General features: G+C 59.6%; 3 protein-coding genes across 7 annotated transcripts in view; 2 read left to right on the top strand and 1 right to left on the bottom strand.

The window, feature by feature from the left end:
• Positions 1 to 722: 722 nt before the first annotated feature.
• Positions 723 to 5,109, top strand: B3GAT3 (beta-1,3-glucuronyltransferase 3). Its single transcript, XM_040639238.1, has 5 exons — positions 723 to 873; positions 2,026 to 2,200; positions 3,409 to 3,769; positions 3,941 to 4,231; positions 4,609 to 5,109. Exons 1-5 carry the CDS (start codon positions 792 to 794, stop codon positions 4,705 to 4,707), a joined length of 1,008 nt encoding a protein of 335 aa, XP_040495172.1. The 5' UTR covers positions 723 to 791; the 3' UTR covers positions 4,708 to 5,109.
• A 166-nt stretch (positions 5,110 to 5,275) lies between these two features.
• Positions 5,276 to 7,546, bottom strand: ROM1 (retinal outer segment membrane protein 1). Its single transcript, XM_008707502.2, has 3 exons — positions 6,534 to 7,546; positions 5,900 to 6,146; positions 5,276 to 5,786 (listed from the first exon to the last, which is right to left on the bottom strand). The coding sequence occupies exons 1-3, from the start codon at positions 7,121 to 7,123 to the stop codon at positions 5,568 to 5,570; spliced, it is 1,056 nt and encodes a 351-aa protein (XP_008705724.1). The 5' UTR covers positions 7,124 to 7,546; the 3' UTR covers positions 5,276 to 5,567.
• Positions 7,547 to 7,829: 283 nt separating this feature from the next.
• Positions 7,830 to 16,282, top strand: part of EML3 (EMAP like 3) — a 10,620-nt gene continuing 2,167 nt past the window's right edge. The window contains exons 1-19 of one of the 5 annotated variants that reach the window (XM_040639236.1): positions 7,832 to 7,971; positions 8,788 to 8,959; positions 9,044 to 9,301; positions 9,405 to 9,518; positions 10,568 to 10,635; positions 10,804 to 10,927; positions 11,150 to 11,320; positions 11,513 to 11,582; positions 11,669 to 11,779; positions 12,026 to 12,121; positions 12,516 to 12,671; positions 12,834 to 12,975; positions 13,438 to 13,589; positions 13,673 to 13,798; positions 13,881 to 14,012; positions 14,472 to 14,539; positions 15,277 to 15,365; positions 15,437 to 15,534; positions 15,667 to 15,754. In XM_040639236.1, the coding sequence (XP_040495170.1) occupies positions 7,950 to 7,971; positions 8,788 to 8,959; positions 9,044 to 9,301; positions 9,405 to 9,518; positions 10,568 to 10,635; positions 10,804 to 10,927; positions 11,150 to 11,320; positions 11,513 to 11,582; positions 11,669 to 11,779; positions 12,026 to 12,121; positions 12,516 to 12,671; positions 12,834 to 12,975; positions 13,438 to 13,589; positions 13,673 to 13,798; positions 13,881 to 14,012; positions 14,472 to 14,539; positions 15,277 to 15,365; positions 15,437 to 15,534; positions 15,667 to 15,754 (2,257 nt within the window). In that variant the 5' untranslated portion in view covers positions 7,832 to 7,949. Of the gene's footprint in view, positions 7,972 to 8,787; positions 8,960 to 9,040; positions 9,302 to 9,404; positions 9,519 to 10,567; positions 10,636 to 10,803; positions 10,928 to 11,149; positions 11,321 to 11,512; positions 11,583 to 11,668; positions 11,780 to 12,025; positions 12,122 to 12,515; positions 12,976 to 13,437; positions 13,590 to 13,672; positions 13,799 to 13,880; positions 14,013 to 14,471; positions 14,540 to 15,276; positions 15,366 to 15,436; positions 15,535 to 15,666; positions 15,755 to 16,282 lie in introns of all 5 variants that reach the window. The other 4 variants (XM_040639235.1, XM_040639234.1, XM_040639232.1 and 1 more) reach the window with 4 other exon arrangements.

Raw genomic sequence — 16,282 nt, 5'->3', positions numbered from 1 at the left:
AGGCTTGTGCCTATGAGTAGTTAGGGGATGTGTTCATGTAATTCTCAGCTCAAGTATTCCCAGTTTCCTGGGAGGTAGCCCACTGCCTTGGCTCCCCACTCCCTATGCCCTCCCTACACCGCGACCCCTGTTGTCCTACGGTTAAGAAACGTGGGTCAGAGGAAACGGTAAGATTTTGGAGACCGGTATCTAGAAGGGACATAGAAAACTGCATAGTGGCAGTTTCGTAGTTTTTGTCAACCTTGGTTACTTGTCCGTAAAATGGGGGCAATGCCATCTGTCTCAGGATTAGAGTGAGAAATGCAATGCGTGAGACACCCAGAGCACAGGCCTGGCACGTGAGAAGTCTTAGCTTTCATTCATTCGTGTAACAAGCATTTGTAGAACTGTTAGGGTGCTGTGGCTGATAAATGAATGAAAATAAGGAGGAAATCTGGGCACACGGACTGTAGTTAAAGGGGACGATCTCAAAGTCGCTCCCACCAGGCTTCTGACTGCCCGCCACGCGAGCTCCGCACGGCGGATGTGACGTCACCCACTCCCGTGGTTCCCAGAACCAGGCGGTGGGACCGGAAGTTAACCCGAGGAGCGGGGTGCAGACTGACCGGAAGTGGGCCCGGGCGGGCGCCGCGGGCCCCAGCTCGCGGGAGCCGGGGGAGAGGAGCGTGAGGAAGGCGGGGCACGGGGCGGGGCCGCTGCAGGGGCGGGGTCTGCAGGCTGGCGGGTGGGGGGCGGGGACCCCCTCGCCCCCCCCGGACCCCGCCTGCCCGGGCGCCGGCGGCGGCACGGCCATGAAGCTGAAGCTGAAGAACGTGTTTCTCGCCTACTTCCTGGTGTCGATCGCCGGCCTCCTCTACGCGCTGGTGCAGCTCGGTGAGCGGAGCGGGGCGGGGCGGGGGTGCGGCGGGCCCGCCCGAGGGCGCCCGCCGCCGTGCATCCCGCCCTGGGGAGGAACCCCCGCGCAGACACCATTCAGCCGGCGCGGCTCTCCGAGAGCCCTCTGCGGCTGCCGGCGCACTCCCCTCGCTAGGACGCACCGCGGCTTCTCGCCGCACGTCGGATGAAATGCAGACTCCTTCCCCGAGTCCGCAAGGCCCCGCATGATCCTGTGGCCGTCAGCCTTTCCAACCCCATTCCCTTTCGCACTTGCTCGCCCTGCTCCGGCCGCACTGGCTGCATGACAGTTTCTCAAAAAGCCCACGCTTATTGCTCTCTCAAGCTCTTAACCTGTTCCTTCTGGCTGCGGTGCTTTTCTCCCTGCTCTTCCCTGGCCGCCGCTTTCTCATCCTTCAGGTCTCAGCTCAGATGTCACCGCCTCAGAGAGGCCTTCCCTGACCACCTTAGCTATAGCGCGCCTCTCCTTTCTCTGGATTCTCGTTTATTCTTTATCTTACGTGTTTCCTTCGTGGCCCTTATCACAATTCGTAGTGATTTTTACTGATTTGTTTCTTTGCCCCGTGTCGGCCTCCTCCACTAAACTGAAAGCTCCATGAAGGCAGGGACCATGCCGGTTTTGCTCCCTGCTGCATCCCCAGCACCTAAGGCTGTGCCTCCCACGAGGAGCATTCAATAAATACTTATCCAATAACGGAATCAATGAATTTTATGAGTCTTTGGTCACACAGCCAAGGGAACAGATGGAACGTTGCCTCTTGCACAGAGAGACAGGCCTGAGGGCTTGACCCTCAGGTATTTAAAAGACTGCCCTGTTTCAGGAGATGGAGTTGTTCTTTATAGCTCCAGAAGGCAACGTTAGGATCAGCAGCTAGAAGGGATGGAGGCAGATGATCAGCTCAGTATCCGAATGAAAGCTGTAACAGATGGAATGGATTGCAGTTGGAGGGGGCTGCTGATGGAGGCCATGAGCCCCCCACCCCCACCCCAACGAGGGGTGTGGAAGAGGCTGTCGGGGAAATTGTCAGGAGATTCCTACACTGGCTGGGAGTTGAACAAGAAGGTTATGCCCCTTTGGGATGCTCACTGTGCTGTGGTTCTCTGCCCCCCCTCCCTGCTTCCTGGGACCAGGTCAGCCATGTGACTGCCTCCCTCCCCTGCGCGCAGCAGCGGAGCAGCTTCGCCAGAAGGATCTGAGGATCTCCCAGCTGCAAGCCGATCTCCGCCGCCCGCCCCCTGCCCCGGCCCAGCCCCCTGAACCTGAGGCCCTGCCTACTATCTATGTTGTTACCCCCACCTATGCCAGGTATGGGCGCTGGTGTATCCCAGAGGCCTGCATAGGCCAGGAGGTTGGGGTCGATGATGAGTCTGGGGGGCACTGGGCCAGGCATGTTTCTCAAACTAGGGCATGCCAAATAACAGGACAAATGAACCACATCTTTCCTCAAAGATTTGTGGGAAAAGGGTTGTTTTTCTAGTGAAATAGACAGGGGTATACTGTGAAACAGAATACACAGTTCCTAACAAATTTTAAGGTAGAACTATAAAGTTTCAAAGAAATGTTGAGCTTGCCCATGAATTCACTCTCTCTCTCAGGGATCCTTTGGTGAGAAAGTTTGAGGATCCCTGACTAAATTGAAGTAGGAAAGGGCTTGGCCTTAAAGTCATACTAGGGTCTAGAAATAGTTATACCAGCTATGATTTACAGTGTGTTTACTCTCTACCCGGAACTGTGCTAAGTAAGGGCTTTACTTTTTTTTTTTTTTTTTTAATTCAAGTATAGCTTTCTTTTGGTACAAACCAACTGGGGAACGTGGTTTTGGATCTATAGCTAAAGAGCCTGCCAACACCTCCCTGGAATCAGGTGGCTGACCCACGTAGGCACAGGCCCCTCTAGACCCTGTCCCCTTTCACACACACAGCACCAACCCTGGGGCAGACAGACCAATCTGAAAGATAAAGAAGCCTAGAAGAGACTGGGCCACACCTTCCCAGTTTCTTGTCTAAAACTCAGGTAAATCCTCCCTGGAGAGGAGTGAGGCAAAGGGCTCCTCTAAATCTCTACCTGAAAACCCAGGAAGAGGACCTGGCCCTCCTGATATTTTAGAAAGTCATTATAATTCAATCTTTAAGACAACATTGTTGTAAAGTATGGTTATTCTCATTTTCATAGCCAAGGAAACTGAGGCTTCGGGAGATCTGACCCATTTCCTCCAGGGTCTCACCTACTAAGTTACAGAGCTGGCATTCGAACCCAGATCTGTCTGATTCCAAAGCCTGTACCCTTCACTTGTAGTCTCCCACAGCTAGAGCCCTGAGCCCGCCAGACACGGGCTGCAGGAACAGGGAAGGCGAGCGCAGTGTGCAGTTGATAGGTAAGACAGGGAGGTTGGGTATTGGTTGGGGAAAGACCATGGGGGATACTGGAAGGGGCCCCGGAGAAGCTGTGTATACGGGCCAGAGCGAGCAGATGGTGGCGACCCCTCGCTCTCCTCTGCATCTTTCCCACTGCAGGCTAGTGCAGAAAGCGGAGCTGGTGCGGCTGTCCCAGACGCTGAGCCTGGTGCCCCGGCTGCACTGGCTGCTGGTGGAGGATGCCGAGGGCCCCACCCCATTGGTCTCCGGGCTGCTGGCTGCCTCGGGCCTCCTCTTCACACACCTGGCGGTCCTCACCCCCAAGGCCCAGCGGCTCAGGGAGGGTGAGCCCGGCTGGGTTCGGCCCCGCGGTGTAGAGCAACGGAACAGGGCCCTGGACTGGCTCCGGAGCGGAGGGGGCGCTGTCGGGGGAGAGAAGGACCCCCCTCCAGCCGGCACCCGGGGAGTCGTGTACTTTGCAGATGATGACAACACCTACAGCCGGGAACTCTTTGAGGAGGTGAGCCCTGGGGTGAGGATGGGGAAAGAGGCAGGTGGAGCCAGCCTCACCTGTTGTCTTGGTTATCGGTGTGAGGAGGGGGAACAGTGGGGCAGAGTGACCCCAGTGGCCCTTCCTGCTGCTCCCTTGCCCCTGGGCCACGCCCTGTCTGTTTCTTCTGTCCTCTCTTAGATGCGCTGGACCCGTGGTGTCTCCGTGTGGCCTGTGGGGCTCGTGGGCGGCCTGCGATTCGAGGGCCCTCGGGTACAGGATGGCCGGGTTGTGGGCTTCCACACGGCATGGGAGCCCAACAGGCCCTTCCCAGTGGATATGGCAGGCTTTGCTGTGGCCCTGCCCTTGCTGTTGGCTAAGCCCAGTGCCCAGTTTGATGCTACTGCTCCCCGGGGCCACCTGGAGAGCAGTCTCCTGAGCCACCTCGTGGATCCCAAGGACCTGGAGCCGCGGGCAGCTAACTGCACTCGGGTAAGGAGCTGGAGGTGGGCGGAAACCTGGCTCTGGGATATGGAAGGGTGATGGGGGAAGTGGAGTAAGGCCTTGGAGAAGAGGATCAAAGGATGGGCGTTTGAACCAGGAGGGACCCTCCAGAGCTCGGACTCAACCTTGCTTACTCTGCTGCAGGGGAAGCTGGGAGCCAGGCAAGGAAAGTGGTCTCCTGAGCACCCACGTAGCACAGAGGGGGTAAGGGGATAAGGCCCCATTCTAGAGGCACTAAAGGCCCCTGCCGTTCACACTTCGCAGTCAACGCTGTGTGTGCGGATGGGGTGAGGGGTTCCGTCCTGTGCCGAGGCCCCGAGGCCCCATGCCGGCGGCTGGCTCTAACCGGAGCGCTCCCGGGACAGGTTCTAGTGTGGCACACACGGACGGAGAAGCCCAAGATGAAGCAGGAAGAGCAGTTACAGCGGCAGGGCCGAGGCTCAGACCCGGCTGTTGAGGTGTGACGACAGCCCCACCCTGACTACCACCTCGTCGGGCACGAACCTGGGGGACTGGGCCCCTGGCCTGCCCAGGATGCAGTTTTCCATATCCTGACCCCTCAGAGCCAGGGGCGGCCCCTCTGCCCCCTCAGCCCCAGGGCCTGGCCCAGCTGCTTCTCCCCTCCCCCAGCCTGCCATGTGGCACTGCCCACAGGCTGGGGACAAGCGGCCCTTGTGTTGAGCCAGGTCAGCTCCGTCTGGGGCGGAGCAGAAGGACAGACACTCAGGAGGGAGGGCTGCTGAGCAACTTCGTAACTTATTGGGGCTGGGCATGCACTGGGGGGCTGGAGGAGCTGGGCTGGACCCTCCCCACCTGAGCATGCTGACCCCCCTCCTACCTCCAGAATAAAAGATCTCAAGCTGGAAGGGGCCTCTGGTTTCCTTCATTGTGCACGTCTGGTTCTTGCATTTGGTCCTTACCAGAGTCAACATCTAGGCGTCCTGGCTTCTCTAGCAGACAGAAATCAGTTCTCCCAGAGCCCCCCCCCCCACCCCCGCCCAGCCCCCTTGAAGAGGAAGATCAGTGGCTTCAGTCCAAAAGCTTTATTGAGTCTGTGTGCCAGGAGCAGTCTCCAGTCCTTCCCCCGTCACCTTCCCATCACCCTGGGTGCCTTGTGTTCCCTGGTGGCTCTTGGCCACAGGGGCTAGGCCCTGGACACCTAGTTTTGTGCCATCCCCAGTCTAGCTCCGTGACTATCCTTAACCCCTCCTCTAATCCCAGGGACCCCCCCTCCCCCACCTGGAGCCTTGGTAAGGAGTCGTGAGGTTTTCAGTCCTGTCCATCCCTCCCCTTCCCCCCTCCCAATCCCCCAAGTTTCAGGCCACTAGGCCTCAGGTAGACCCTCCTTAGGAGGTGCCTCTTCTGGGGGGGCCTCCTCAGGTGCCGGCCTGTGAGCCACCCCTCCCTGTCGCCACGCTGTTTTCAGCATGTCCTTCAGCCCACTGGGAAAGAGGTAGCCCTGGGTCTCTCCCTCCCCGTCGATAACTCCTCCGAGCCCCTCCAGTGCCGTCTGCAGGTACCGCAGGCCCACGAGCGCCAGAATCTGTGGGGAAGGCGAGGGGAAAGAGGTCTGTGAGGGTCGACAGCTCCGGAGCCAGGGCTGGAGGCAGGGAGGGGGCCCAGATGGAGGGAGTCCTCCGATGCTTGCCGACTCACCTGCAGCAGGAAGGTGACAGCCAGCGCGCCGCCCAGCGTGCCCGCCAAGCCCTGCAGGTGCCCCAGCAGCACCCCGTGGCATCCGTGGGCCCAGAGGTTTAGGTTGGGCTGACGGGGATCGAAGAGAGGGTGGGCATGGGGCTCTGAGAGCCGGCTTTGCAGGCAAGGTCTGGGCGAGTGGGGGTTGCAGCAGGAGAAGGGGACACCATCAATCAGATACAGGCCTTCCACGTTGCTCTGGAGGCGGCTGCGAAGAGAGGGGCAGGGGTGTTAGGATGTCTGGAAATAGAGGCCTGGGGGAGAAGCTACGGGGCGCGGGATTTGAGAAGAGAAACATGGAAGACCTTTGCTGACCGGTTTACCCCGTGCGAGGCATGCATAATTCATTTATCTTCACAATAAGTCTGCAAGATAGGTCCTATATCGCCATTCACAGAGGAGGAAATGGGCCCAGAGCAGTTTGGTAACACGCCCTAGGTCACACACCTAATAAATGGCAGATCTATAACCAATTCCCTCAATCACTAGACTCTATTTATTGCCTGTGGGGCGAGGTGGGTTTCAAGGGGGGAGGAGGCAAAGGAGGGGAAGGAGGCTGGGAGGAGTGAGGGGAGGGGAGAAATAAAACACTCACTCAAGGACATCCTGGTCATTGGGATCCAAGTAACGGCTGCTGACCCACTGGATCCCAAACCAATCCTTGTACCCGTGGCGCCCGCAGCAGTGGTGTCTCAGCTGGAGCTCATCCAACAGCCGTTTGGCATGACAGTGTCCGGGCACCTCTGTGTCTTTGTAGTGAGCCAAGGCAGTCCCCAGGCCCTCCTCCAGCCCGGTGTCCAGACTCCCAGGTAAAGCCAGGGCTAGCGCCAAGGCGAGGACTAGAAGACCCCCGCCCCCAGCAGCGCCTACCACCAGCAGTGGGCCCAGGACCTTTCGCCAGGGAGGGTACTGAGCCGCATCCAGGCTGGCCCTGCTGGCTCCCGCACCCACCAGTCCTGTGCCCAGAGCCACCGCACCGGCCGCCAGGGCAACCTGGGGCAGGGCAGCAAATGGGCAGGAGGGAGCCAAGAAGGTGCCGAGCTGCCACAGCTGGGCCAGGAGGTGCCCGCTACAGAGGAGGGCGAGGCCACCGGCCAGCGCCAGCAGCCAGGAGAGGAGCCAGAGCCCCTGTGCCAGACGGATGCGGGGCTGGAGGGGCAGCACCAGGGGCAACACCGGCGCCATCTCCCATCTCTGCCCAAGGGAAAGCAAGAGCTGTCAGGGACGACGGTTGGCGGGGGCAGGATGCTGAGTCAGCCCATCCCGGCTTGAGCTGGGCTAATGCCACCCTGACCCCAATACCCTGGGAATCCGCCCCCCTCCCCCCTCCCCAGCCTTAATAACCCCCTGCCTTGGCCACTGCCAGCCCCAATTCGAGGTGCCTTGGCCTTGCCCCTTAGGAAAAGCCCCGCCCCCGGGCAAAGGACCCATTTCGTGACCCCGCCCCTGCCCCCTCGCGGAAGTGGGGAGGGGTCGGTCGGCTCTGCCCCCAGGGGCTAGGGGCTGGGGCAAGGAGTCCAGAGAGGACCCCAGGGAGCCCGGGGGCGGGGATCCCGGAAGAGCCTGGGGGGCGGAGGCCCGGAGGGGGCCCGGGGGTCAGCGGGTTGGCCCTGCCCAGGTCCTGAGCGGCGAGGCCCGGACAGGGAGGGGTTACCAGGCGGCCCGGCCCCCCCCTCGTCCCGCCCCCCCCTCCCGCGCTTCCTGGCGGCTCCGCGTCCGGCGCCTGTTTGTGCCGCGGCGCTGGGGCCCGGGACGGCCCCGCCACCCCACCCCCGGGAGCCGAGAGCGGCCCCGGGAGAGTCCAAGGCCCCGGCGGGCCCCGGAGCCTGCCGCCCCCGCTCCAGAGCGCCCCCTCCAGGCCCTTTCCCCGCGCCCGACAGCGCCCCCGGGGGGCGGCACGGCACCCGAGCGCGCGCGCCCCGGGGTGCTTCCCCTTCCCTCTCCCTGGCCATGGCCCCGGCGGCTTAGAAGCCTCCTCCGCCGCCGCCGCTCGGAGCAAGCCGGGGGCCGGATGGACGGGGCCGGGGGGCCCGGTGAGTACGGGGCGGGGCGGGCGGCGTGCCCCTTCCCGGAGCGCCGGCCGCTCGGCCGCTGCCAGTGCCCGACGGCAGTCTGGTGGCGTCCCCGCGTGCTCCTCAGCCTCAGGGGTTCTGAGCATCCTCCACTGTTCCTCAGGTCGCTCTCCCTAGTTATTTGGATCTCCTACTGTCATTTCGAACTTCCTCAACGTCATCCACTCCCCATGTTACTCTGGGCCCCTCGATGTTTCTCTGTCCCCTGTGTTACTCTGGGCCTCTTCTCCTGGTTTTTCGGGTCGTTTTATTTCTGACGGTCACCGTAACCCTGGGACCTTCACTATGACTCCGTCTCCACTGATACCCTCTCCGGTCATTCTCGATCTCTTCTCCTGGTCCTCTGAGCCCTCAGATGACTGTACTCTCGTGTCCCCCCTCTTCTTTCGCGCCCCCTCCTCAGTTTCTCTGCCTTCCCTGGAGACCTGAGCCTGCTCTGGGGTGGGCGGTCGTCCTTCGGCGCCTCCCTCTGTGGTTCCCACGTTCCTGGGCAGTACTCCATATTTCCCCCCTGGTACTCCATGGTACTCCCTGTCTTTGCGGAGGCTGAGACAGCAGCAGGAAGGGAGCTCTGCCAGGCTCCTCGCCTGCCCTGCCAGAAGGAGGCCCTTGATCCTCTACCACCCGTCTCCTCCCCTCCGGGACAGCCTCCAAGCTTGGGGCTGCTTGAAGGGGGTAGTCCTATTGGACGAATGCAAAGTCGGGGGAAGACAGAATCCCCTCAACCCTTTCTTCAAGTGGTGGGTACGTTCTGAGTGCTTCTTGCCCCTTTTCCAGGTGAGGGCCCTGCTCAGGAGGCCCTGCAGTCCTTGAGCCAGCGGCTTCAGGTGCAGGAGAAGGAGATGGAGCTGGTAAAAGCAGCCCTGGCAGAGGCCCTCCGCCTGCTGCGGCTGCACGCGCCCCCCAGCCCCCTGCAGGACCCTGACACGCCCGCTCCGACACGGGACAGGTATGCCTGTTGTCACACACCCTCTTCCTCTTCCTTCCAGGGACCTCTAGGGGCATCAGGTTGATTTCACTGTCTCCCCAGCAGCCCTGCAGCGCCCCCAGGACTGCCACCCACATGCGGCCCCTCCTTGGTGAGCCGGGGCACCCAGACAGAGACAGAGGTGGAGACCGAGCCATCCCCTGGACCCCCTGGCCTGAGCAATGGGCCCCCAGCCCCGCAGGGGGGCAGTGAAGAGCCTAGTGGGACCCAGTCTGAAGGAGGGGGCAGCAGCAGCAGTGGCACTGGCTCCCCGGGCCCCCCGGGGATCCTCAGGCTTGTGCAGCCCCCGCAGCGCGCTGACACGTAAGTGTCCTGTGCCAGAGGCCCTGGAGGGGTGGGAGGACTGCGGAGCACGAGCAGAGGAGCAGAGGGACTGATCTTTACCTGCTCGCTATGCTCCTCCCAGGCCACGGAGAAATTCTTCCTCCTCCTCATCCCCCTCAGAACGGCCTCGGCAGAAACTCTCCCGGAAGGCAGCTTCCTCGGCCAACCTGTTGTTGCGGTCAGGGAGCACGGAGAGGTGGGCGAGGCTCCCCCCACCCTGAACCCCACCCCACCCCAGGCTCAGGCTCTTGATTTCCACATCCCTCACCTCACTTCCCTGGGTGGGGTGGGGGGACCTCATTGCCCAACAGGAAGAAAGGAACAAGCACTCCTGGGGCGCCTGCTGTGTTCCCGGCACTGTGCTAGACCCTCGACCTCCTCCATCTCATTCAGTTCCCTCGACATCCTTGGGGGGTAGGTGGTCTCATGCTGTTCATTGTCCAGGTGAGGCAGCAGGCTCAGAGAGGGTAAGTCATTTGCCTGGGGTCACACAGCTAGAGCTAGGATTTGAACCCTACTCTTCCTGACTCTGGTTCTACCAAATCACCACATACCTTCCAAGATTCTAAGAGGTACCAGAAGCTCTCATGATTTTCACGGACGACTGTTCTCAGAAGAGTTTCAGCCCTACCCCTCAGCACTCCCTGCCCCATCCACCCCAATCTACCAGGCTTTATTTCTGGAGAGCAAGGGGAAATCCTAGTGGCTGAGTATAGTTGGCTCAGAGTGCATACAAGCGCCAGGACACCTGAGTGTTTATTCGAGCCCTGTCCTTGGTCTCCTTTATTCTCTGAAGAGCTATTACCGCCTTAGTATTTAGTGACAGCTGTTTGTGGGATTCACCTGTTACTTTCCTCTGGAGAGATAAGGACTTTCTTGCTGACCTCCCAGATCCCTGAAAGGCAGGGCTGGTGTGCATTCTGGATTCCCTTTGGTCCCATTTTACAGATGGAGAAATGAAAAGGCCAGCCAGAAGCCTGGTGGTCTAGAGGGAAAGGGCCCCTCCTTGCCATGCTGCACAGCCTTTCACAAGCGTTAGGGCTTTGTGCCGTGTGCTCTGCCCCTTTGGCCTAAACTTTCTCGTCTCTTACATGGGGCTGCAAGTCCCCATCTACTTGGGGCCCCTAATGTTCCGAATGCAGACATCACTGGGTTCTAGAGGAACCTCCTTTCTTGTGTCCTGCCCTTTCCCACTTAGGTCTTGGGACCTGACCGCATCTCTCTGCTTTTCTCTCTTCCCAACAGCCGTGGGGGGAAAGACCCCCTCTCCAGCCCTGGGGGTCCTGGGTCGCGGAGGAGCAACTATAATTTGGGTAAGTACAGAGGAGTCCGGAAGAACTGGGATGACGGACTTGGGGTTTGGGCTACAGTCCCAGGAGCTATTGTGGGGGACCTGTGAGGTGTGGTGGGTAGAGTTCTGCTCTGGCTTTCCTGAAAGGGAGGCTGCAGGGTGGTGGTTGACACCCCCCTTTTCTCTGTAGAAGGCATCTCAGTGAAGATGTTCCTTCGCGGCCGCCCCATTACCATGTACATCCCATCTGGCATCCGCAGCCTCGAGGAGCTGCCCAGCGGCCCACCCCCGGAGACCCTCAGCCTTGACTGGGTGTATCCTGCCCCTTCCAGTCCCACGGGAGCCACCTTTCCCATCTTGGGAACCCCCCCTTCCTGACAGTTTCCCCCTGGGTCTGCGGGATCAGAAAGCCCTCTGAGTCCTGCCCTACCGTCCTCTGCTGATGGTGCTGTCAGCCAGAAGCTCTTTCGTTGTCCCCTCTCTTCCTCATTCTGCCCTTGGTCTGACCCTTTCCTTGACTGCCATCCCCACTCCAGTTATGGGTACAGGGGTCGTGACTCCCGCTCTAATCTGTTTGTGCTGCGCTCTGGGGAGGTGGTCTACTTTATCGCCTGTGTGGTGGTGCTATACCGGCCGGAGGGGGGCCCAGGGGGTCCTGGAGGTGGCGGCCAGAGACATTACCGGGGCCACACGGACTGCGTTCGCTGGTGAGGGGCCTGGAGCGTGGGAGTGGGCAGCTCTAGGCGTGGGGATGGTGGGCTTGGCAGGAACAGGGTCTGGGCGGGTGCAGAGGAGCAGGAAGGAGGAGCTGCCTTGCCGCTCTGCAAGCATGGAGAAGGTGTCCTGGGGGGTCTTGAGAGACCGACCCCCTTCCCTAGAGCGTCTCCTCCCCCACCTAGCCTAGCTGTCCACCCCGATGGTGTTCGTGTAGCCTCAGGACAGACAGCTGGAGTGGACAAAGATGGAAAGGTAAGGCCAAAGTCGAACAGCAGGCAGACAGGATGAAATTCCCGCCTGGCTTTCCTTCACGGCCCTGACCCCTTCTCCTCTACCAGCCCCTGCAGCCGGTGGTTCACGTCTGGGACTCAGAGACCCTGCTGAAGCTGCAGGAGATTGGACTGGGGGCCTTCGAGCGGGGTGTGGGAGCCCTGGCCTTTTCAGTGGCGGTGAGCTGGCTCTAAAGCCTCTAGACCCCCCATCTTCCTTGCCCAGGAACCTCCTTCTTGCATTTCACCAGGACACCTCCGAAGTTCTGGCCTTCCTGAACCCCACCCAGCCGATTTTCCTGAGAAAGGGACAGGTGTCCACTTCTCCTGCCCGCTCAACCCGCGATGACAGCCCTTGCCTGATGACTGTGAGCCCACAGACCTCTAGGCCTCACTCAGCCCCTCCGCTGTGTCCCCCGTTCTCAGGATCAGGGTGCTTTTCTTTGTGTGGTGGATGATTCCAACGAGCACATGCTGTCAGTGTGGGACTGCAGCCGAGGCACAAAGCTGGCTGAGATCAAGGTGAGGAGGGAGTCCAGGTGGCCTGGCATGGCACTGAGGTTAGGGAGCTAAGGGCCGTGGAGTACAGAGAGAACTCTAGACTTCCCCGTACCTTGACTTCATGTCTGGCTGGCTCACCTGGAGTGAGCCCCTTAGCCTCTCTGAGGCTGTGAAAGGGAACTATGGAAGTTCTGGCCTCCTGAGGGACCGACCACGCGTCAGGCCTTAGGGCAGTGCTGGCATCATGAGTGACTGGGAGGGGTGGTCGTAGGGGACCAGGTCTGGGTCCGGAAGGAAGGCGTGTCCCGAGGTTTTGGGACTTCAGCAGACCGGCCGTCAGGATGCAAACTGAGGAGTCGAGTGAAGTGAGGGTGCTCAGGGCTTGGGGTGGCTGAATCTGGTATCTTCCCTTCAGAGTACAAATGACTCAGTCTTGGCCGTTGGCTTCAGCCCTCGTGACAGCAGCTGCATTGTCACCAGCGGGAAATCCCACGTCCACTTCTGGAACTGGAGTGGAGGAACAGGGGTTCCTGGGAACGGGACCCTCACCCGGAAACAGGGTGTCTTTGGGGTGAGGCGTGGATGGGTGCAGTGTGGTGCGGGAGGACAGAGTGGAGGTGGAAGTGTTGGTCTGAGTACTGTAGACCCTAATACTACCCAACTGGCGACGGTCTGTGACTTTCAGTCTTGGCTTTTCTCTTTGACCCCTGCTCTCTGCTCGCCTCTCCCCCAGAAATACAAGAAACCCAAGTTTATCCCTTGCTTTGTGTTCCTCCCGGATGGAGACATTCTCACTGGGGATTCAGAGGGGAACATTCTCACCTGGGGGCGGAGCCTCTCAGATTCCAGGACCCCAGGCAGGGGTGGGGCCAAAGGTAAGTGGTTGGGGGTGATGGTATCTGGGAAGTCTAGTACCCCAGAGGGTCTGTGGGAACAGAGAAGAGGATTTTCCTTTTTTCCTTTTTTTTTTTTTTTTTTTTTTACCATGAGAGTTGATAGTTGTCTGTGGGCCCCAAGGGGGCCCTCTAGGAGGGCTGTCTAGAAGGGTAGGGACACCATGGCAAAGGGGCAGGGCCGGGGCTTTGGAGTCTGCCAGATCTTGGGTTCACATTCCAGTTTTGCCGCCAGTTGTTTGGCCTTTAGGAAGTTACCTCATGTCTTTGGAGCTCAGTTGTCCAGTCTGTAAACTGGGTAAAATAATAGCCGAGGATCAGAGACCATATTCAGTAGGTACTCAACAGCTGGGAGTTATTACTTCATTGTGACGGCCAGGGCTGCTCCAGTTCCCCACTGCCCGGCACCCCTATGGCGTGACCCACTCATGACTTTGCCAACAGAGACCTACGGGATTGTGGCCCAGGCCCACGCTCACGAAGGGTCCATCTTTGCTCTGTGTCTCCGGCGGGACGGGACTGTGCTGAGTGGTGGCGGACGGGACCGCCGGCTGGTCCAGTGGGGGCCAGGACTGGTGGCCCTCCAGGAGGCTGAGGTGAGGGCTAGGCTGGGCTTGGGGGAGGGGGGGAGGAAGAGGAATGGCCAGTGGGCCCCTGACTTTCCGCCACCATTCCACAGATTCCTGAACACTTCGGGGCTGTGCGGGCCATTGCGGAGGGGCTGGGCTCTGAGCTGCTGGTGGGAACCACGAAGAATGCATTGCTGAGGGGAGATCTGGCCCAGGGCTTCTCCCCTGTAATTCAGGTTCGGGGGCAAGGGCTCCGGGCAGGAGGGTGGGAAGAGCTACTGAGGCGGGGCCGAGGTGACAGCCCATGCTCTGCTGCAGGGCCACACGGATGAGCTCTGGGGGCTCTGCACGCATCCCTTCCAGAACCGCTTCCTCACCTGTGGCCACGACCGGCAGCTCTGCCTGTGGGATGGGGAGGGCCATGCGCTGGCCTGGAGCATTGACCTCAAGGTAGAGCCCTGCGTCCCTGGCTCCCCAATGCCACACCCACCATGGCTTCTGTGGCTGCCACTCCTTCCCCAACATCCTTTTCTGTTCTCCCCAGAGGCAGCCCGTTTGTACTGGTATGGCTATATGGGCTACTAAAATCTCCATTCTTCTGTGCAGATGCCTCCATTGCCCCCGAGCACTGCCCTCTTGCCCCCGAACCCCCAGACCTCCCCTTGATGCGCAACAAACAGTTAATCTCCAGCACAGCTTCCCAGCTCGGTTCTGGCTGTTAAACATTTTAAGTATCGCCTCATTTAGGCTCCAGTGACACCCTGCCTCCACCCCAGGTCTACTGTCCCTCTCCTCCCCGTCTCATCCTTGGGAGGAGAAGGCTTTGGTGTTACCAACATGACGAGGTGTCCATCCGGGAACCTTCACTAGAAAGGCATCTTCCTGAATTCACCTTCTCCCCCCTCCCAGGAGACTGGTCTCTGTGCTGACTTCCACCCCAGTGGGGCAGTTGTGGCTGTAGGACTGAACACAGGGAGGTGAGAGGAGCCAGGATTCCTGGGAGGGGAAAGCAGGAGGTATGGGAAGGGTTCCTCGGTAGTGGGGTGTGTGTGTGTGGGGGGAGGAGTGTGGCTGCTGCCTGCTCAGGAGCCCCAACTGCACCTTCCTGCTCCTCAGTGCTTTTCTCTGCAGCCCGGGGCTCCCCAGCTCTCCTATGGCAACCGTCATCACACTCAAGCACTCTCCCCTCCGAGCCCGGGAGTGGAGGAGGTGGCAGCTTAGGATAGAGAAGCAGTGGGAATAGGAGGGGTATGGGAGAGACTAACAAACGGAAGTGACAAGCTTACGACTCCATAAGGTCCTCCTAGGAGGCCCTTGTACTCCTTTCTTAGAGGCATCAGAAGCCCCTCAACCTTGATCTCTCCTTAGCCCCGTCCCGTTTCCCAGCATAAGAATGCAGCATAGGGGGCACCTGGGCAGCTCAGTTGGTTAAGCGTCCAACTCTTTGATTTCGGCTCAGGTCATGATCTCAGGGTCGTGAGATCGAGCCCTGCATGGGCTCTGTGCTGGGCATGGAGCCTGCTTAAGATTCTCTCTCTGCTTCTCCCTCTGCCTCTCTCCCCACTCTTCCTCTCTTTAAAAAAAAAAGGATGCAGTGACAGCTTGTCTACATCGCAGCCTTTCTGTCGGTGTCTCTGAGACTCTCCAACCTGCCAACCCCCACCTTGCCCAGGACAGGTAACCTCATACCTGCTTTCCACCCCCTCCCTTCCAGGTGGTTGGTTTTGGACACAGAGACCCGAGAGATCGTGTCAGACATCACTGACGGCAACGAGCAGCTCTCGGTGGTCCGGTACAGCCCAGGTGGGAGCCACCCCCACCCTGGACCCACACCTGTGCCTGGCCCTTCCCTCTCTGAGTGACTGTCTTTGTAGATGGGTTGTACCTGGCCATCGGTTCCCATGACAACATGATCTACATCTATAGCGTTTCCAGTGATGGTGCCAAGTCCAGCCGCTTTGGCCGCTGTGTGGTGAGGAAGCTGGGGTGGAGGGTGGGGCATTCCCATAGCAGGTAAACTCCTTGAAGGGGTCTAATGCACTAAGGGGGATTTGGGGAGGGGAAACGGTAGCTACATTTTTAGTCTCTTGACCCTTGCTCCTAGGGTCACTCCAGCTTCATCACTCACCTTGACTGGTCCAAGGATGGGAGTTTCATCATGTCCAATTCTGGGGACTATGAGATCCTTTACTGTGAGTGGAAGTAGGGGAGAGCATGGGGAATAGGTAACCAGGTGGGTTTTATTTGTTTGGGGGGGGGGCTCCTGGTTGGGAGGGGTTGCAGGAGAATATGTAGGAGCTCCAGGTGGAGGGGCTGTTACATAGGGAGGGGGAAGGTGGGGTTGGAATTGTACACATAGGAGAAATACTGTGATTTGGAAAACCCCACACACAGTGTTACACCAGGTCTTTCCCCAGGAGGACTTGAGGGAGCTGAAAAATGTACTAGGAAGAGGTGGTTTTGTACATGTTTCTCAGGGCAGGTGTGGAGGGATTGACTTATGTAGGGAGGAGGAACTGATGAGAAGCGGTTAGGAGAACTTCAGCAAGAATTCAGGAAGCACATGGGGCTGAGTTTTGTCCTGGGCCAAGGGCTACCACGGTGACCAGATCACATGCCACTACCTCAAGCCCATCTTTCCAGCCTGCCCTTCTGGGTGTCTTCCTGACTGAGGGCAGTGTTAGAGCTGAGCTGGGGGCGGGGGGGGGGGGTCCCCCTCC

Source organism: Ursus maritimus, unplaced genomic scaffold (assembly GCF_017311325.1).
Source record: "Ursus maritimus isolate PB19 unplaced genomic scaffold, ASM1731132v1 scaffold_23, whole genome shotgun sequence".
In the NCBI taxonomy this organism is placed as follows: domain Eukaryota; kingdom Metazoa; phylum Chordata; class Mammalia; order Carnivora; family Ursidae; genus Ursus; species Ursus maritimus.
This window is presented reverse-complemented; position numbering and strand designations above follow the sequence as displayed.